Below are 21,568 nucleotides of genomic sequence, written 5' to 3'. Positions count from 1 at the left end.
GACTTATTTTTACGTAGTACAATTCATAGTCAGTATTATTCCACACCAGCTATTGTAAGATTTGTGAAGCAGTGTCTGACCAGAAAACAGCAAGATAAAGAAAAGGGGTGGGCATCAAAAAGGGAAAAATTACATGCTAAACAGAACACATCTTGAATGCATAGGACTTTTCTTGGGGAAAGGTTTGTAAAGTTATTTTATTAGTATACATACATCATTCTTTCAGCGGCAGTCTATAGCTTTTCAGCCATCTTTCCCAAGTATAACACTTCAAAATATTTAGGAGAAATTGAATATAAAAGTGACAGTTCTAACCCTGCACTTAATCTAGAGAGAAATGAAATGTGAAGATTGGAAGTAAGAAAATACAACATACGTAACATGGAAAAATACGGAATAAATTCGTAGCAAAAGTAAAATGACTATTTTATTAGTAAAATACAATTAAATTCAAGCATTAAAAACAGCTATTGGGCTGCATTCAGGCCCAGCAGCAATTAGCCATCAGCCATCATCTTGCAGTCAAATGTCATCACAAAGCCTTTGTAAGCAATTCTGTGGAGCCTTGCAGCATCATGCAGCTCCACATGCTAGATACAAAGCAAATATGTGAGGCAGATTAAATGGCAAAATTAAAAAGCAGAGTAATTGTCATGTTGAATGCCAACTATACAGAAAATATATCCAAGATTTTTTAGGGCATCATCTGCACTCCGGTGAAAAGGGAGGTACAGATGGAATACTGTGCTTTCAATTCTGTATTGATTGTGCACAAAGGATCTTGGCAAAATCTTTTTGATCTTCTATATAGGGTCCACAATTAACCCCTTGAGCTCACAAATAATGACTTACTATACAACATTATGCATTTGGAATTTTTCATTAGCAAGAAATGGGTAAAAAGAAAAATTAAAAAGCTGAAATAGAAGAATCATAAAGGCAGTCAGACTGCATTCGTTGTTGTCTGTCCTTTTAACTGTTTCTTCTCCCCATTACAATGGTGACAATGAGGCCCACGATGAGAATGAACATGGCAACAGACAGAAGAACAGTAATCACTACCATGCCTCCTGAGCGAGCTCCAAGACCAGTATTAATTGAGTTGTAGTCTTTAACTGCAAGACAGAGAATGAGAGACAGTTAATCAATACTGGTAATAATTTCCAAATAACTGCCATGAGTATACCTTACAGTTTGTCGTCATTCTTCCATTTTTTTCATTTACTCTTTCATCTCAAATATCTACAGTTCTTGGTAGAGTATAGTTCAACACAAATCCTGGATGGGGCACAAGGCCTTTACATACTAGATTCACTTACACAGGGTCAATTTAGACTGCCAGTGCATGTGTTTTTTTGGGGCAGAGTCAAAACTGCAAGCTAACATGCCAAGAATGCATAGAAAGCAGGGTGGGAACACCAGCCGCTTTGCCAGTGTACTCTCCTTGATGAATGTACAGTATACCTCCTAAATTGATGCAGAAGGCAAAATGAATGATGGTCGTGAGACCGCTTTGCTGCTATGCCATCTGAGAGCATAACGAAAGAAGTATACAAGGGTCAGACTATTTATTTAGTTTAAACGACCCCAATTCAGTTTATCTTTAATGGTACATAACGTTATTAAGAGCACTTAGGAATTCAGGCTTCTTACCTGTTGGAGTTGTTATAGTTAGAGGGGTGCTGGATGCTGCTCCTATGGTATACATAACACTAGAATGAAGAACAAAAAAGATAAAATAATGAACTTATTAACTACAAAATAATTTTGCCATTTATAATGATTCATAACATACGCATCTGTTTATCTAAGGCAAGTTCGGCCCTGGAAGTTTGCCATGGATCTTTTTGTTCCAACCCAGTTTTTTAATTGGAAGCCAATCCTTGCAGATAATTGAACTGATTGTAGTTTTATGGCCTGTTATTGTTTTTCAGCCTTGTAGATTTTATAGTACTGTAAATTCCTTTCTGATAATATCACGATTTGTGACCCAGAGCAGATTAGTAATTCTTAGTACTTTGCTTTTTTGCTCTCCTCTGTTTAATTACAAAAATTTAAGCTTAATTTAAAACTAGTAATTCATAGTGAGAGCATATACATGCAAATGATTAGGTAGTGAGCTGTAGTTGCTTTATCATTTGCACCTGATAAATGGCAGCTGGTTAAGGAAATGAGAAGCAATTAAGAACAGTGAATGCAGTAAAAGAAGCAATTCAAGGTTTGGAATCTTAACATGCAAGGTACCTTTTAAATTAAGCTGTAACCAGAAGAGAAAAAATAAGAATGTGATACTGTGATTTGTGAGCCTAATATACTTAACTTGCATACATAAGATAAAATTGGTAACTGAAGCCAAGCTGAAAAACATTTCAGACAGGGACCTTGAAGGCTTTTGGTGATTAGACCAGGTACACTGTTTGAAGATAATGAATTTGCTATATTGGGCTCTTAAAAAGCTTAATCCGTACATAGCTGCAGTCGGTAAAACCTGCAAAAATCTCATGATGTGCAAAAGTAGACTATAATTTACACCTAGTATTGGTCAGTGGAAAGTGTGGGTATAAAAGGCTCTTAGAGCTTCAAAGAGTCAGATAACACCTTCCACCGAAGGACGAAGCCTGTGTCTAAGAAATGCCTCCACTCCACAAGATGGAAATGCAATCATCAAAGACCCCACTGAAGAACTGTAAGACAATTGTATCTTTGCATGGCTTCTTTTTGGCTGTACATATATATTATGTACTGCAGTCTACAAAGCTGCATTTTAAAGCAAGTTATATATATCCTCTTTTGTACCATATTTCTCTTGTCTAAACATCTACATCATTGTTACTAGGAAGGGATGTATATAGGTTCAAAATATGACCCGCAATTCAAAAAGAACACATTCCTAAGGAGCATGTGCCTACTGTTGGATACAATTGGCACAGCAAGCAGGATTACGGCTACATAATACGCTGCTTGCTTAAATACTGTCAAAGGAGGGACCAGCCAAAGCATGGGAAGGCTGCACACTAGTCCATGGATCCCCCATTGCTGAGTAAATTTAGTGGATATGGTGCCTTGACAGCCTGGCTACAAGTGGGAGGGGAGCAGACTCCCCTGAAGTTATAAGTTGGCATGAAGCTAGATTTGAAATGTCGAGAGAAAAGTGTAGCACGCTGTAGGAGAGATAATTAGATGATCCTACTTGTGACCATATTTTATGCAAATTGGACTTAATGGTCCAAAGGATAAGTACAGGAAAGTGGGGAATTTAAATTAAATTTTACCAAATGGGTGAATGAAAAAGCTATCTTTTGAGAAAATGTGCATTTTTTGAGGAGAATTGATATTGTTGGTTTTTATTTTTCAGTTTCTACTTGTGTTTCTGTGTGTTTAATACATATAAAAACAGATTTTTCTGTGATTCTGTATTTATTTGGGCTGGCATTCTAGCTGGGTTTGGTGGCTGTTCCCTTTCCTGGCTGGGAGGTCTGTCTCCCAGGTAGCTGTTTTCCTAGTATTCTGGGTGCTGCTAGGTGGAGCTGCCAGGAGGCAGCTCCTTTGTCCTCTAGAGTCTTCAACTGACCCAGAAATACTTCCGGGAAGCAACAGTGTTGCATTGAAAATACTCGGGTTTGGCTTGAAAAGATGCTTCTCTGCCTCAGCCAGGTGAATCAGTTGGGGGTGAAGTTGAATAAAGCTTCTCAGGGTTTGAATTGAGCTAAAGGAAGTGTATTGTGTTGTGAAAAAGATAAGGGTCTTTTTGGAAGTTGTGTTCAGGGCTTGGGGTGCAGGATGCCTTTTACAGGTTGCCTTATATGTACAGTGCATCCGGAAAGCATTCACAGCGCATCACTTTTTCCACATTTTGTTATGTTACAGCCTTATTCCAAAATGGATTAAATTCATTTTTTTCCTCAGAATTCTACACACAACACCCCATAATGACAACGTGAAAAAATTTACTTGAGATTTTTGCAAATTTATTAAAAATAAAAAAAATTGAGAAAGCACATGTACATAAGTATTCACAGCCTTTGCCATGAAGCTCAAAATTGAGCTCAGGTGCATCCTGTTTCCCCTGATCATCCTGGAGATGTTTCTGCAGCTTAATTAGAGTCTATCTGTGGTAAATTCAGTTGGTTGGACATGATTCGGAAAGGTACACACCTGTCTATATAAGGTCCCACAGTTGACAGTTCATGTCAGAGCACAAACCAAGTATGAAGTCAAAGGAATTGTCTGTAGACCTCAGAGATAGGATTGTCTCGAGGCACAAATTTGAGGAAGGTTACAGAAAAATTTCTGCTGCTTTGAAAGTCCCAATGAGCACAGTGGCCTCCATCATCCGTAAGTGGAAGAAGTTCGAAACCACCAGGACTCTTCCTAGAGCTGGCTGGCCATCTAAAGTGAGCGATCGGGGGAGAAGGGCCTTAGTTAGGGAGGTGACCAAGAACCCGATGGTCACTCTGTCAGCGCTTCAGAGGAGAACCTTCCAGAAGGACAACCATCTCTGCAGCAATCCACCAATTAGGCCTGTATGGTAGAGTGGCCAGATGGAAGCCACTTCTTAGTAAAAGGCACATGGCTGCCCGCCTGGAGTTTGCCAAAAGGCACCTGAAGGACTCTCAGACCATGAGAAAGAAAATTCTCTGGTCTGAAGAAACAAAGATTGAACTCTTTAGTGTGAATGCCAGGCGTCACATTTGCGGAAAAACTGGCACCAGCCCTACAGTGAAGTATGGTGGTGGCAGCATCATGCTGTGGGGATGTTTTTCAGCGGCAGGAACTGGGAGACTAGTCAGGATAAAGGGAAAGATGACTGCAGCAATGTACAGAGACATCCTGGATGAAAACCTGCTCCAGAGCGATCTTGACCTCAGACTGGGGCGACGGTTCATCTTTCAGCAGGACAACGACCCTAAGCACACAGCCAAGATATCAAAGGAGTGGCTTCAGGACAACTCTGTGAATGTCCTTGAGAGGCCCAGCCAGAGCCCAGACGTGAATCCGATTGAACATCTCTGGAGAGATCTTAAAATGGCTGTGCACCGACGCTTCCCATCCAACCTGATGGAGCTTGAGAGGTGCTGCAAAGAGGAATGGGTGAAACTGACCAAGGATAGGTGTGCCAAGCTTGTGGCATCATATTCAAAAAGACTTGAGGCTGGAATTGCTGCTAAAGGTGCATCAACAAAGTATTGGAGCAAAGGCTGTGAATACTTATGTACATGGGATTTCTCAGTTTTTTTATTTTTAATAAATTTGCAAAAAACCTCAAGTAAACTTTTTTCACGTTGTCATTATGGGGTGTTGTGTGTAGAATTCTGAGGAAAAAAATGAATTTAATCCATTTTGGAATAAGGCTGTAACATAACAATAATGTGGAAAAAGTGATGCGCTGTGAATACTGTCCGGATGCACTGTATATGAGAGAGAGAGATTATTTGGGATTTTTAATGTGTGTTTATTAACTAATTAGTAATTTTAAGCAGATCCAAAACTGGGGGGATGCCCCAGAAACAAGGGAGCATATACATTTTTTAGATGTAATATGTAGAGCATAGGCATTTGTTTTCCCAAAGAAATGCTCAAGCAAAAAAAAAAAATATATAGAAATCAAATTTAAACACTGATTCATACTAAAGGATGTCCTGCATTAAAATAACTTTTTAAAATACATTTCAGTCATTGGGTATTTAAAAAAAAAAAAAAAAATTTCGTATAAAGAAAGAAAATGTAATTGTATATTTCATTTTATAAAATTTGAAGTGAGTGCTTGCAGGACAGCAGACATTTGGTGCTTTTTATGAGTTTACTGAACCCAAAAAACAATTTTTTAAACTTTTTTTTTTTTTTTAAGATCTAGCGCAAGCAGATTCCAGATTCAGCAAATGTTCTAAGGCCAGATAGTTGGAACATACTGGACACTGGAAATGCATAAGTTCAAAAATGTTGGTTGTGCAATAACTGCATTAGCATAAGGTATTTGGCATCTAATTAATAAATTGGACTGGACGAAAAAACCAGCAGCCATTGTGACCCTCCAGAACTAAACTTAATAACCCTGATCAAATGAAATTACAGATCACTGAGTAAAGCAAACTCTTAAATGTATAACACCTTGGAAATGTCAATATATGGTATTACAGCCAACAACATAAATAAAAACAAAAAGTGACTTTTTCCATTTCTGTGTGGTTATTTGTGAATGTGTTAGCAACCGATGATTAAATGCAGGTCCTACCCGGTCGAAAGCATGTAGCAGTTCTCAAACATATACAAACCTATATGTATTGCCAGGTTTTAGTCCAGTGAGTTGGTATCCAGTTGTCTGTGTTAAAGTGTACATTCCATTGGCGACACTGTTAGCGAGTAAATCTCGTCGATATCGACAGATTGGCACTGGAATGGATTGGGCAGGCACTGCAGTATCTTTGGGGGGGAAAAAAAATGCAAAAATAACTATATATCCAAGTAATTTTCTCAAATCAGGCATCTTCATGACACACCCTTTATTGCCATTAATAAATTTGTATATTAAAAAAAAAAAAAGTTAAAGGAATTACCCCAGGATACAATTAAAAAAAATCATCAAATGGGGTTGCTATAGAAAAAACTCAGATCATCAGGAGACACAGTGGCTATAGACTTTTTTTTCCCAACCCCTTTCTTAATTTGTAACCTTCTACTGCTGCTAATGGAGCAGAATTTTTTGCATCAATTTTAATTTTAAGATTTTGAAACCTTGTTACTTTTTTTTTTTAAAGTAGCAAACCAAACCATAATGAAATTCAGATTAAGCCAAGAGTTGACCAGCTAATGCAGGGGACACAACCAACCAATTTCTGAATTCAAAACCAGTTGAAACACATTATTTAATTATATGGCTTATTTCTGTTGATCTGTTACAACATATCACTTTTTTCTTTTCAACTATTTTATCAAATCATATATTGTATAATGAACACACAGGTACAAATGGCATCATTTTTGTTCACTTTCAATCTCATTATTGTCTGGTTCCTGATTAAAAAGAATATTAAGGGTTGTGAATCAAAATTAAAACAAGAGCAATATTAGCAGTAGTAACTGGTTACTAATTAAAAACTGGTTAAAATGAAAACCTGTTATCACTGTAGACCCCCAGCACTAGGAGGTAATTAGCATTTTAATTTCCACTCACTTGTACTATTGGATATTGTAGTGGTGACAGTAAAATTCTGTCCAGCATATGTGCAAGGAGGTAAACTGAGGACAGCAGAAGTTAGGAAGGGTCCTTGGAGAAAATTATTAGCATTGCCCAGAACGCTGATCACGAAATCTGTTAAAAGAAAAAAAGGCTCAACATGTCACATTACTCTACTAAACTAAATCCAGCACAATCTTCAAATTAAAAACAATTTTTTTTTTAATGCTGTTTGTGGCCTAAACCTAAAACTGGATCAAGTTTCTTTCCAAAGAAAACATTTTTTAATCTATTATTGAATTTATTAAAAGCATATAATGTTCCATTGAATCAAGCCAAACTTAAAACTAAATTCAATTCAACCCCCACCCATGCAATACCAATTGTATCTCAGATGTTGTAAGTCAATAATAATTGTAAGTAAAATATGTAAACAAGTATTATACCTGTGCACATAAAGAGCATTCACTATAAAAAGTTGCTACTAAAAAAGTGTGTATATATTTAATGTGTGTGTGTGTATATGTTATATATAATAACTAAATTCAATTCAACCCCCACCCATAAAAAAGAGAGGAAGGCCAACAGTCAGAGTAAAACTTTAAGAGTAGTAAAGACGAAAAGAGGTCATTCTCCCCAATATAAATGTTTATTCTATAATATTACTGATTAGATCCTGTCAGGTTTTTAAAAAGTTTTGAAAAGATCCTATAAGTGAGAATTATATTTTTTCCAATTTCAAAAATTACACAACAGCATTTACCCACTTCTGGGCTTCTTTCAGTTGAACAAGATAAGTCTACATGCTAATAGTGAAGTAACAGAAATTAGTTTGTTTGTCCTTCTCCACTTTAAGCCCATCTGGGAGTACACCAAACACAGTTTTTAATGGATTAGGAGGGATTGTGACACCAAGGCTGTCTGATAAGCATTTAAAAAAAATTTTGTCCAGAGTGATGTTAATTTGGTACAAGCCCAAAACATGTGGCCTAATGAGGCTGGAGCACGATTGCAACATTCGCAGGTTGGATATTGTCCTGGAAACGTTTGACAATTTTACACGAGATAGATGTGCTCAATAAAAGATTTTAAGTTGAATAACTGAATGCCCTTTTCTGAAATGTTGAGTGAGAGATCCTTTTCCCACTGTACTCTGGGACCTTTAAAAGGAAGGGACTTTAAAATGGTCTTATATATTATAGAAGGGCTGTCGTGAGTCTTCAAGACTGATCATTATTTCTTCTGGAATAGAAATAGGCAAGAAGTGAGGAAAATTAGGCAGAATTAGCAAAGTTTCTGATTTGGAGATAGTGGAAAAATGGTGTTGATGGGAAGCTAAATTTGCAGTGCAATTGTTTGTAGGATGTGAATACATTATTTATATACAACTCTCTAAATGATTTAATCCCATAAATTTTCCAAACATTAAAAACTGTGTAAATTTGAGAGGGTGGAAAAATTAACAGATGTTATACATAGTTAAATGCCAAAGTGGAATAAGCCAGATCTCATATACAAGTATTTCAGCTACAACTCCATTAATTATATAGTTATATAGCAGTTATATAACTTAAATCATAATCAGAATTTAATCTTTTTCAGTTAGACTAGCTATTAATGCTTGCAAAGTAATTTCAATTTTAATTGTGGATAGTGATTTTCAGTTAAATATTTTATTCATAACTATTTTGCAAGCTGATTTGCATAAGATATACAAGCTCTGTGATCTACTGGCAAAGACATTGGGCTTTAAACTTCAAAGGTGCAAGGACTCAGTCCTGTAGGGTGCAGCAAATGTAATTACCAACATTTGTCTACACCAAAATCCCACCACACAAACATCTTTATGTACTTTATAGACTTAGGTGTGCCAAATCTGTTTCTGGGAATGAAATTTCTCTACCCCAAACCATTTCTGCGAGATATGGGATTAAGTGAAAAATGCTGTTTTGGAAAAAATAATTACAAAAATAGTTTTCATTCTCAGAATATTATATAAAGTATATTTTCTGCTGAATAATGGCAGTCTCGTGGAGTTTGCATGTTCTCCCCGTGTCTGCGTGGGTTTCCTCCGGGCGCTCCGGTTTCCTCCCACAGTCCAAAGACATGCAGGTTAGGTGGATTGGCGATTCTAAATTGGCCCTAGTGTGTGTTTGTGTGTGTCCTGCGATGGGTTGGCACCCTGCCCAGGATTGGTTCCTGCCTTGTCCCCTGTGTTGGCTGGGATTGGCTCCAGCAGACCCCCGTGACCCTGTGTTCGGATTCCGCAGGTTGGAAAATGGATGGATAATGGCAGTCTTCCTCGTGCTTAATGTTAGTTAAGATGGAAACAACCCAGTATCCAGTATTTGCTTCATGTTTCCTCTCAAAAAAGAGAACGTTGTAATTTAAATTTTTTTGCAAAATATGCAAGGTCAAGTTGACTCTTCCATTGTCTGACCAGGTAACAGGTAAGCAAACAGTGAATGAATTACACAGCCTGCAGTTATTGAAGAAAAAAAAAAATAGTGTGTATCAGTTTTCCTGGGAATTCAAAGGTGAAAAACTACAAGGAACTAGCGGAGGAGCTTTTTTTCTTCTTGCTTAGTACTGGAGTATAACAGGTCTTTAAAGATCCATTTCCTGTACTCTCATTTGGACCCAACCTGGAGAACATGACTGCAATCTCTGATGAACGTGGGGAGAGGTTCCACCAGTATTTCACTCAAATGGAGAGATGTTCTGGCGGAAAGCAGGGAATTATAAGAGAAAAAAACTCTCTCTGTTTGACAGTATGAGCCTGAGCAAGTCACTTACTATGCCTAGATAAATAGATACTTTATTAATCCCAAGGGGAAATTCACGTATGCTAAGGTTGTTGGTTCAGAACACACTACTGACAGTGTGTGGCCACAAGGAAGTCATTTTACATGCCACTGCACCAAGTGGTAAAACCAAAAGAACTGTAACCAACTGTATCTCAAATGTTTTCAGTCAATAGTTGTAAATCAAATATGTACACAAGTATTTTACTTGTGCACATAAAGAGCATTCACTATAAAAAGGTGCTACTTTAAAATATATAATAATAATTTACATAGCTAAAAAGGAGCCGTTCCTGTAAATATTTCTCCAAAACATTTGGAAGGAAACAGGATTAAACATTTAATGGAAATGATCTATATGAAGTATATTTATGTATTTGAATGAAAAAGCTGGAATTCATGATTAAAATCACGGTGGCCCACACCTGTTCTGAGAAATATATATTGTAAAAGCTCATCCCTTACAACGCATTTTGTGAACAAACATTCTGACAGAGTTCACCTTAATTGGGACAGACGGTTTAACGGTGAAATTACTGTTGCATCTATTCTTTCATCTTGATTCGTATAATTTAGGACTGGGGTTGCCCTACCCCAGCACCACTGAGCAAAGGTACCTGCGGTCGTGAGTAATCTGATAGAGAAGAACGTAATATTTAACTTTTTCATTGCCAGTTATCAAGCTTGTCAACAATATTTTTTTACAAATAGGGCGAAGTCTTTTTAAGTGACAGACAGGCGTCCTTCCTCATTGAAGAATGCAGCATTTCCAGTCCCGCAACAATTTACTCAAAGGATACTTACTTTGCCTGAGATAACGAAAAGTTCCTATTTGCGATGGTTCTTCGATCGTTCTTTACAAAAATCGGGAAGAGATTTTGTGTTTATCTAAAAGCGTAATAAACCAGAAGGTGTGTGGGGTGACGCAGTTATTAACTCCTCTACTTGACAGGTGCAGAGATCCGAATTCTGTTCTTTGCCTGGCCCATTGCTTTAGTATTTACATGGCATCCCCTAGACCCCCACAGCTTTTTTTACTTAAATCGGTAACACCCACATTCCAAAAATGTATTAATTTAAACGTCAACGAAACTGGCTTGATCTGAATGTGTTACTGTTTGCAACGAGCTTTGAACAGGCAATCGACTGCTTAAGAATAAAACTTGTTTAAACTATGGATTATCTTCTACAATATTAATTTTTTTCATACTTAAATAAATAATCATTTTACAGCCCTCCATTTTCAAGTCACTGACTTGGGTCACTCATATTTAAATTGTTGCAGAAATATATCTTATTGCTTCTAAATTTTACCTATACATTTTAAACGTATAAAGGACAACAACCAGTCAGCAACGAATTGAGTTTTCCATATATCTAAGACATTAGTATTTATATTAGCCTTAAGAGAAAGTATACGAAATCGCAAAACCTTGCCGCACTTTTAGACGAGATAACCATAAAACGTATACAGTATTACGTAAAATTGTGTTTTCTGGAAAGTAAAGTGTATGTGCGGTTTTTTTTATGATTAGCCATGGCTGTCTTGAATTTGAACTCCGTAGCCGTCCCTCCAAAGTTTTACTCCAAGAACTTCGGCGTTTCTCCACGTTGCACAGCGTGCCCGAAACTGTCGGAACGTATTCGGGTCTACCCCCCCTCCCCCCCTCTTGGATGAAGCGATCAGAAAATGCGTGGATGAGTACTGCCTTTCGATGAACTGTAATAGGTCATAATTCTCCACGACCCTGATTGGAATTAAGCAAACTCAAAAAAAAAAAAGCACCTTTAGTATTCATGACTATTTTAAACATAACATTTTAAATGTAAAGCCAGAGCATTATACTCACTGTAATAATCCAAGAAATGCGAACGTTTACGTTGCCTTTAAACGGGAGTAATTATCAAGTTATAGTAAACAAAACGCTTAAACCTTACCGTTAACTGCCGCTGACAGGCAAAATAAACCTGCAAAGAAGCCTAGCGTGAAGCTCCTCATTTTTGTTGATGAAATCTCACTCGCTGCGTTCAGTAATGCAGTTCTCGGCTTTCTGAACAGCGTCTCTGTGCTGCTCTACAGGTGAGGCGAGCGCACCTGACGTCAACAACCAATCAGGCAGCGACCGCGCCCACTACCTCCTCTGGAACTCAAGTAATAAGGTTACATGACAGAGATCCAGAAATGTCAATGCGACTGTCTGTAAATACTGTAAAAGAAACAGAATCAGTACGAAAGGCAAATGAACACACCATTTATTTGAATCGGATTTTACAAGGCTGCTGGGAGTTGGAGCCATTTTTTACTGTTTATGTTTTTCAGTGAAAACATATTCCAGCGCCTCCTTCAATACGAACTTTGTTGTGACTGAACTTTACTGTTAATTACAACCTATAATAAGGAAATTACTTGTGCAAGTTTTTTTCTTTGAAGATTTTGAACATAGATTAAAGATTTATTCTTTGAAAATTAATAATTTAGTTCAGTGTAGCCGTTTTTAGTGCGCACCTTGTACATATGTGGATAGTTTTGCGCACTTTAAACTAAGAAGCATGCTATAACAAATCGAAGCTTGGTATTAGTCATACTAGTAGACAGTGTTGAATAGTGTAAGATGAAATTCTAGTCTGTATTTTGTTATTGAATACTGAGAAAACAGTATGCATTATTCTTTCTTTAATTTCAGGTATCCTCCTTTATACATGTAGCTAATATTGTCTTTTTTTTTTTTCTTTTTTTTTTTTTGTGGAAGCATTTTGGAGTGAGGATAAAAGTAAGGTGGAAGGGTTTCCGATATGGTCTGTTTCGATATAATAAGGAATGTTTGTTTGCTTTTTAAAAAAAAAGGATGAACTGTCACAGCAAGTTCAGGTACTGTGGCATTTTGAGTACTGCAGAGAACAAGCTTAAATTTTATTCTTTCAGGTACAATTTTAATGCTGGATGGATTTCATCTGATATGATCAGAAGGACTGTCCGCGTTGGTTTCCTCCAGGTGCTTCAGTTTCCACCCATAGTCCAGGTCAGGTGGATTGGCGATGGTAAATTAGCCTTAGTGTATGTGTGTGTGTGTGTGTGTGTGTGTGTGTGTGTGTGTGTGTGTTTCTGTGTGTTCACCCTGCAATGAACTGGCACCCTATGCAGGGATTGTTCCTCTTTTCACCCTATGCTTCCTGGGATAGGCTTCAGTTTCCCCACGACCATGATGTCATTTAACACGACCTTGCTCAGGATATAGGGATTTTGAAAGATAGATTGCAATTAAAACTAAATTGTGTAATACAGATATTGAAATAATGACTGAATTCATCCACATTACCTCCTAGGGAGATAAGTAACTACCATCCTTGTTAATGTTTATTAACTTGTCAACAGAGGAGATTCATTCTGTTACCAACACTCTGATGAAGATTCATTCTAACCCTAAAATGCCGGTCACTTCAACCAGGTTTACTTTGGAAGGAACAAACTTCAGTCATCACATTCCATTTATGGATGCAACAGCTGGTCCAGATATAGCAGCTGGTCCTGCTGTATTCAAATGTTAACACATTTGAATATAAACCAGTGGCATATCTATCTATCTATCTATCTATCTATCTATCTATCTATCTATCTATCTATCTATCTATCTATCTATCTATCTATCTATCTATCTATCTATCTATCTATCTATCTATCTATCTATCATTAGCTTTTTTCCATTTAATTTCAGTGTTTGGGGGAGAAATAATTCACCGTCAGCAATGGGCACAAAACAGGAACCAATCCTAGAAAATTCCAATACTTTACAAGACAATCTGCACTGCATTATGGCCTATGAAAATGTTTTTAAAAATAAATGTCATTTGTGATGAATAGTGATGTTGGCCTAGTGCTTGGACCTTTACTGATGAGGCTCAGCTAGTCACAACCCAGTGGAGCCCACCACCTGCAGGAGGAGCCATAAAGGTCTGGTGCTTTGTGGAGTGGGCAATGGTCTAAGTCAAGTGACTTGGCGAACCGATCCCCAGCTACTGAAACTGACCCTAGGGACATGGAATTTGACCTCTCAGGTGAGGAAAGAACCCGAGTTAGAGCAGGATGTAGGGAAGTACTGTCTAACACATCCTGGATGCCTACCTGGTGAGTTGTTCTGGGCATATCCAACCATGTGGAGATATTGGGGCGGACCCAGGACACATTTGAGAGGTTATACCTCTTGGCTGGCCTGGGAACACCTCGGGATCCCACTAGAAGAGCTGGAGTAGGTGGCAGGGAAAAGGGATGTCTGGGCAGCTTTGCTTAGACTGCTGCCCTGCAACCTGGACCCGGATAAATGGCAGAAAAAAGATGGATGAAAATTTGCCCATCTTTGCAAAATTCTATCAGTTTAAAATTATCCACAATATTAATAAGATATGTGTGTTGTTAGTACTGTGAATTTGTATTGTGGAAACTGTGATTATAATAATTATATCATTTCCTACAATATAAAGTATAATGTTTGATATGTAAATGTTTATTATATGTTTTAATATAATGTGGGCCTGGTGTGTGGTTGTGTGTGCTCCCTGTCCAGGGATTGTTCCTGCCTTGCGCCCAGTACTTGCTGGGATAAACTCCAGCTTCCCTGCAACTCATTAGAACAGTCTGGATGAGTACAGTCCATTCAGCCCAACAAAGCTCGGTATTCCTATCCACTTCTTCCAAAATAATATCAAGTTGAGCTCTGAAGGTCCCTAAAATCCTACTGCCTACCACACTACTTGGTCATTTATTCTATGTGTCTGTGGTTCTCTCTGTAAAAGAAAACTCACTAATGTTTGTGCAAAATTTACCCTTAACAAGTTTCCAGCTGTTTCCCCATGTTTTAGATGAACTCTGGATAAGTGAGTTTCTAAAACGGAGGGATAATATAATGTGGCTTGATTCAGTATTGCCGATAAGAGACTTTAAGCATTAATAACAATAGGTTCAGAATTTTTAAAAATCACCTGCCTGTAAATGTTTGTTCAGAATGCTCCGTGCTGACTCAATGGGCTTTCTGTTGTCACAAGCATGGCTTTAAAAAATAGGCGCAGATAATAGTTGGTACAAAAAAAACATAAGAATGAAAAGGGTTGTTCTTTGGGTTTGAGGCTTTGCTTCTTCTTCTTTCTACTTCACTTTCAACGAATGGAAAAAATTAATGCTGTAAGTATACACACAGAAAACACAGATTTAAACTTACTTTTGAAATGTTTTTTTTTCCCCCAAGATGAACTACCTCACTGTGTCATTAATGTGATGTGAATGGGAATGAAATAATATGTTATTTGTGCCGGCATCACTTATGAAGCTAAAAAGGAAACTCTAGCCTTATGCATCCACAGAGCAGCATACAGTAGATGTGCTGAATTAAAAAATAGCACCACTTCACAAAAAGATAACAGCCTGAAAAAATAACTGATAAGCTCAATGAATGCTTGATGTGAGCTGCTAGCTGTGCTGTATACATGAATGCCAGAATAATAAAAGAGGGAGATGAAAATCACATAAGTAGACTTCCTGTATGAGATAACCATACTGTTTTAATACTTTGGGTTCTTCAGTTCTGACAACATCCCTGACATAACTACTGCAAGCTTCTGCAAAGTAAAAAACAAAAAATTATCTCATTGATCACTCAGCTTGTTTACTCACTATCACATCACGAAGAGCTCACAGCAGAATCAGCCTTTCTGTTTTATGTATTTGGCTTGTCCCATGTGTGGAATTGCATCTCAATTATGCATATGCGTGTTATGCATTTTTTGTCAGTTTTTGCATCCACATAATCTGAAATACATGCCATTTTGTACAGAAACTGTTATTAAAATCATTACTTCAAGTCAGTCTCCATCATTTTATTGTCATTTGTGTAACTTCACAAGATCTGAAGTCTCAAGATAAAGTTAATTGTGTTCATAAGAATTACTTATGGATGCTGTAAAATCTTATGACTGATCGGTATTAGAAAATCCACCATGTATGATATGATATTCTTTTCGTCTTGATGTCTAGCTATACAAGACATCAAGGTTTTTGGATCACATTTTGTATTGAAAATTTCATCCTTTTGGTAAATAGTAAGCCAATCAGTGTTTTCAGCAAAAGTTATTAGAAGGCCTTGATATGATGCATGCCATATCAACTGACTCCAAGGTTTCACCCCCTAATGCAATACAAGGGTTCAAAGTTACTCCCTTTCATAAAACTTTGGGGAAAAAAAGGGGATTGGTAATATAGGCATTTGGAGTATGATTTTATGTTATTAGGTTCCTGATCACAACTATGAAAATACTTTTGACATTTGATAATTTACCAGTGGTGGTCCTATCCCTCTAAGAGACACTCCCAGTAGGTTAAAGATGACAAACTTCAAACATAAGCATATGGGTTACATTTTAGACTATATAATGGTTAGTGATAATGTATATATTATTTTTTTGATTTTTGAACCTTTACTAGGGATCTAGACCTCAATGGACACATTTCTATTACAATCAAGAATACTTAGATTTTAAACATTTAAACTGAAGCACACATTTAAATATTTCAAATATCTGACATAACTATTCTTGATTTGTATGTACTTTTACATCATAAAGTAAATCATTCCATTTTTATTAACACTCTGGATTAGGGTGGAGTACGCTAATTCTGACTTTTTTGTTATTTAAAATAAGAAGACGTGTTTGTGTTACTTTCATGCAGTGACTGGTGGGGAATATTGACAGGGTCTCTGTTCCCTCTGGTATCTGTCTCAGAAAGAAAAATCTTGTCAGAACCACTGTGGTGCATGTTTCTACCCTCTTCCAGTATGTCAGCTTTAGAGCCTCCAACCCTTCCTGGTTTGTACTTTTTCAATCAAAAGGAATCTTGTTTAGCAAGAATCGACGAAACTTGTATTGTATAGATTCCTTCTCATTCACTTTGTCTTAAAGAGAGCGCACTATTTTTCATACATGCTCATAAACATCACTAATATTATTTTAAACAACTGTCTGATAATTAGTCACAAATCTCAGTTTAGCTAAACTTACATGGCTTATTGTAACAGTCAGTGGCAAAGATTTATGTCACTTCACAACAGTAGGATGTGACTGCCGCAAATGTTACGACTGAGAGACAAATTTTAGACAACACTCTCACATAAGGAGTGGCCTATTCATGATGCTGACAAAGTACAATGGCATTTTTGAGCTTACATGGTGTATGGTGATGAAATAAGCCATTTACCATTGCTTTAATAAATGTTCAAACACACCATATCTAAACTGTGAATTTTACCTCTCTGTTGGAATGAAATAAAACTAAGACTGATCAAGAAGAAGAGTGACTAGGCCAATTCTAGGACCGCAGGGTATGAGTTATGTAGAAATATATTAAAGGAGTTGAACATTTTACATTTAAGCAAAAGGTGGTTAAGAGATGACATGACAGAAGCGTCTAAAATTATAGAAGGAATTAGTCCAGTGAATCGAGACAGTTACTTTAAAACAAGTTTAACAAGAACACAGGGACACTGCTGAAAACTTGTTAAGCTAAATTTCGCACAAACATTAGAAGGTTCTTCTTCACAAAGATAATTATAGACATATGGAATAAATGACCAAGGATTGGGGTAGACAGTAGGCCTTTAGTGACCTTCAAAACTTGACTTGATGTTATTTTTTGAGGAATTGGGTGGACCGGATGGGTGAGTGTTGTTGGGCTGAATGGCCTGTTTACATCAAAATTTTTGTAATGTTCTATTTGCAGTCAAATGTGAAACCTTTCAAATGAACTGTATTGATTGTTTGAATAAATGTTCAAACACTGCAATTATTATTTTGTGTTGAAATCTTTATTTAACATGTTATACCTTATAGTAGTGCATTCTCATACCCATTGCTTTAAAACCTGAATCATTATTTATTTCAACTTTATATCTTTTACTTTGTTCTTTTAGAATAAAAAAAAAAAGTACCGGCAAGAACACAATTTCTGTATTGACAGGACAGTGGCTTTAAGATTATCGATCATTTACATAATTGTTTTTAACTCCACGTTGAGAGAGGCCCTTAGGTTTGGGATACATGCTGCACAGAAATAGAGATCTTCACCACCACTTAGACAAGGTAATAATAATAATAATAATGCTTTTCTCACTACTTGGAGCACTTCAGTGAGTGGGGAGCCACTTCCACCACCATTAATGTGAAGCATCCAGCTGGATGATATGACCACAGAGAATTAGGACCTCGGTTTTACGTCTCATCCAAAATTTTCACTGCACTGGGGCATTGGGATCCACAATCAGATCACAAAGTAAGAGCCTCCTGCTGGCCTCACCAATACCTCTTTCAGCAGCAACCCCAACGTTTTCCTAGATGGTCTTCCATTCAAGTACTGGCTGGCCCCAAACATGCTTAGCTTCAGGTTGATGACCTATTCTGAAGTGTCTGCATAGCCAGTAAAACTGGCAAATACAGAACTTCTGCAGGCTGAAAAAATGTTTAAGCAGCTGTGCACCCAGGCTTGAAGGGACTCATCTTTATCATCTCTATCCTTACTGAGGTATCTTTCAGTAAGATGCTTTTAAAATACATTTCCTACTTTTTGCTACTATTGGTTTTACTGTGTTTTGTTAATTTTATTTAATTGCAATAATCAATACATGTTGTTTGGTTGTGTCATGGTATAGTGTGGGTGATTGCCTTATTCCCAGAGCTGCTTTGGAAAGTGGTACAGGTGTTGAGTGACATTTAGGACTGAATACAACTGTTTGGCTGGGTTTACATCCTGAATCCTCCCTGTGTGAAGTTCTCCCCATGTCTGTGTGGGTTTCCTCTGACTCTTTCCACAGTCTCCAGAGACATCCAGGTTAGTTGGATTGACTCGAATATATATATATATATATATATATATATATATATATATATATATATATATGTGTGTGTGTGTGTGTGTGCGTGTGTGTGGCTGTGGCTAAATGATCAATCTGTGCTGGACTGGCACCCCGTACAGGTATTGTTTCCTGACTTGCGCCATATGCTTGCTGGAGTAGATACCTGCTTCCATACAACCCTGCTCAGGATAATCAGGTTTTGAAAGTAGAATAGAATGGACAACCTAGTAAGTCTCATTATTTGAAGCAGCTGTCTAAGTGTAGGTGAAATGATACATGTGGGGCACCGTTAAGCAGCTATATCTGAGTCTCATCTTGCTTAAGGCTGTTGTACCCATGCAGATAAAGCTGTTCATTTGGGTGCTATAAAGGAACTGTACAGAAGTCTCATGCAGGGGTCCATGTGTGGTGAAAGCTGTACACATGGGGTGCTATAAAGCAGATATAATTAACATTTACATACACAAACACACATACACTTATGTGGCATAAGTTACCCAAAATAAAAAAAAAAAAACAGACGAACTTCCAAAGTAATACACCAGCTAACGAAATTGCTAATGTCTGACCAGGTAGTGGATTGGTATGATTTTAATTGTATAAATATACAAACATATACTTTATATGATATCTTTAATGAACATAATACCAGGGTACTTTACAAGTGTGGAGCTTGTGTATATTTTTAACAGCTTGATCACAGGCAGCTTATCAACTGAACAACCACGTTTAATTTATACAGTGCTTTACTTTAGTGACGACCCCCCCAAAAGCCTTTTGCAGACCTTTTGTGTAATTTTTGTTTTACATCTGCAACACAAGCAGGCAAACGAATAAACAAGAACCATTTTATATAGTGCCTTTCTTTAAAGAACACAAGCCATTTTATTTACAGGTACAGAACAGTACCACAGTTTGTCTACTATAAATTTAACAACAGTAACCTTTTAATGTAGTGTCTTTCAGCTTTGAACACACACTCATATGGTTTACAAGTACAGAAGCTTTCTCTTTCTTGTGATCAATTTTTTTTATTTTTTTTATTTTGAGTTCAATAAGCAGAAACAGCAGTCAGCAATCATAGAAAAATAAATTGTAACAAACATAGGCAACAGCAAACTCATTCACCCTCCCAAAAGAGAAATAAAGAAAAAGGAAGAATTATGAATTGGGATTAGTGGCATGGTATAGAACCTTTTATCTTGTCAAATCCATTACAAAGCATTTTACAGGTGGAGAGCTGTAGTACAACTGTATAGTTGTGTGTCCTGTATGTAATTTATATAGTATATACATATATATTCATAATGTATGTGTGGACTTTGGACTTCAAACCCTGAGGTTTACTCAGATCTCGCTATTCATATTATGCGACCATGTGCAAGTCACTTCACCTGCCTTGGCTCCAAGTGGAAAATCAAAAGAAATGGAACCAACTGTATTTCAGATGCTGTAAGTTGCCTTGGATAAAGAATTCAGCCAAATAGTGTGTGTGTATATAGTACAACGTAGAGACAATTATCCTCTTTAATAAAATCCCTGTGTGCGTCCAGGTGTCTGTGTGTGTGTGTCTTCTGGTGAAGTGCGCATGCGCGGGGCATGGTGTGATGCGCAATATTACTGTCAGAGAAAGTTAGGGGCGTTTTATGGAAATACAAACCAGTATTACTGCGAGAGGAAATTAAAGGTACACAATCCAGTGACTCATATTACAGTCATATACAAGCCAGTATTACTGTCAGAGAAAATTAAAGGCATATTACCGACGCGCATGCCTGTATTATCGCCAGAGAAAATTAAAGGTATATTATGGACATACAAGCCAGCGGACGTACAAGACAGTATTACTGTCACAGAAAATTAAAGACACACAATACATGGCGGCAGCCCACGAAGAACGGTCAGCTCAGCAAGTAAACATCAACAGAAGAAAGGCTGAAAGAAAGAAAAATACGACCAACAAAAAGAATGAGGTCAAAGTCCCTTGCCATTTAATATAGACTGTTCCTACTAATGTTTATGCACTACTGTTCTAGCGCCCTTTATTGTAACGGGCTAAATGACTAGTACTACATAAATATATAAGATATTTAACAAATGAGATGCTTGCATGTTATCATACAGTATAAACAGATACATTTCTAATTTCATGTGGCACCTGTCTGTCATCATCATGATATGAAAATGGGTACATTACTGTAATATAATTAATAACACATGTTTTATAGTGTAAGTACAAGCAGGTTGACAAAAAAAACACGATTACCTTTACTATAATATCTTTCTGAAGCAAACAGTATCAAGGGGTGCTTTACAAGTACAAAGTGATTGTTCAGTTGTTTATGTGCATATTTTACAGCTGAGTATGCCTGAGTAAGTGATTTGCACATAAGGTCACAAAGTGAGTCAGCACTAGACATTTGTAAAGGTTAAATGATACAAATAATAATAGTTATAATAATAATAATAATGGTGATAACTTTCAAACCATACTAAAGTAAAGGGGGTGGAAATGGGTTGTATTAGCTTATTAAAAAGACCCCCACCCCCAAAACAAAGTGACTCTTTAGACTCAGGTGGAAATTCTTGTTTAGGGTGTGAATACTGAGGAATGTGTCACAGACTGGAGAGACTGGTCCTTCTTGACGTGTCAGTTGTTCTTTTTTTTCGTTCCTCTTCACTGGCTCCACCTAAGATAA

At 37.1% G+C, this 21,568-nt stretch overlaps 2 protein-coding genes across 2 annotated transcripts in view; one reads left to right on the top strand and one right to left on the bottom strand.

Annotated features, from left to right (window-relative positions):
* LOC114656856 (40S ribosomal protein S25) overlaps window positions 1-21,568 on the top strand; it is a 1,002,297-nt gene that overhangs the window by 59,158 nt on the left and 921,571 nt on the right. The gene's annotated exons all lie outside the window — the stretch shown is intronic.
* Window positions 415-12,067, bottom strand: zgc:194948 (uncharacterized protein LOC796981 homolog). Its single transcript, XM_028808440.2, has 5 exons — window positions 11,917-12,067; window positions 7,172-7,309; window positions 6,273-6,420; window positions 1,654-1,712; window positions 415-1,115 (listed from the first exon to the last, which is right to left on the bottom strand). Exons 1-5 carry the CDS (start codon window positions 11,975-11,977, stop codon window positions 973-975), a joined length of 549 nt encoding a protein of 182 aa, XP_028664273.1. The 5' UTR covers window positions 11,978-12,067; the 3' UTR covers window positions 415-972.

This window comes from Erpetoichthys calabaricus, chromosome 9, assembly GCF_900747795.2.
Source record: "Erpetoichthys calabaricus chromosome 9, fErpCal1.3, whole genome shotgun sequence".
In the NCBI taxonomy this organism is placed as follows: domain Eukaryota; kingdom Metazoa; phylum Chordata; class Cladistia; order Polypteriformes; family Polypteridae; genus Erpetoichthys; species Erpetoichthys calabaricus.
Note: the sequence above shows the minus strand (reverse complement) of the source record. Positions and strands in the feature narration are given on the sequence as shown.

Coding starts and splice junctions, on each gene's coding strand:
- zgc:194948 (XM_028808440.2), bottom strand. CDS start 11,977: ATGAGGAGCTTCACGCTAGGCTTCTTTGCAGGTTTATTTTGCCTGTCA. Junction 6,421..7,171: donor TACAATATCCAATAGTACAA/GTGAGTGGAAAT, acceptor TCCCCCCCAAAG/ATACTGCAGTGCCTGCCCAA. Junction 1,116..1,653: donor AACTATAACAACTCCAACAG/GTAAGAAGCCTG, acceptor TCTGTCTTGCAG/TTAAAGACTACAACTCAATT.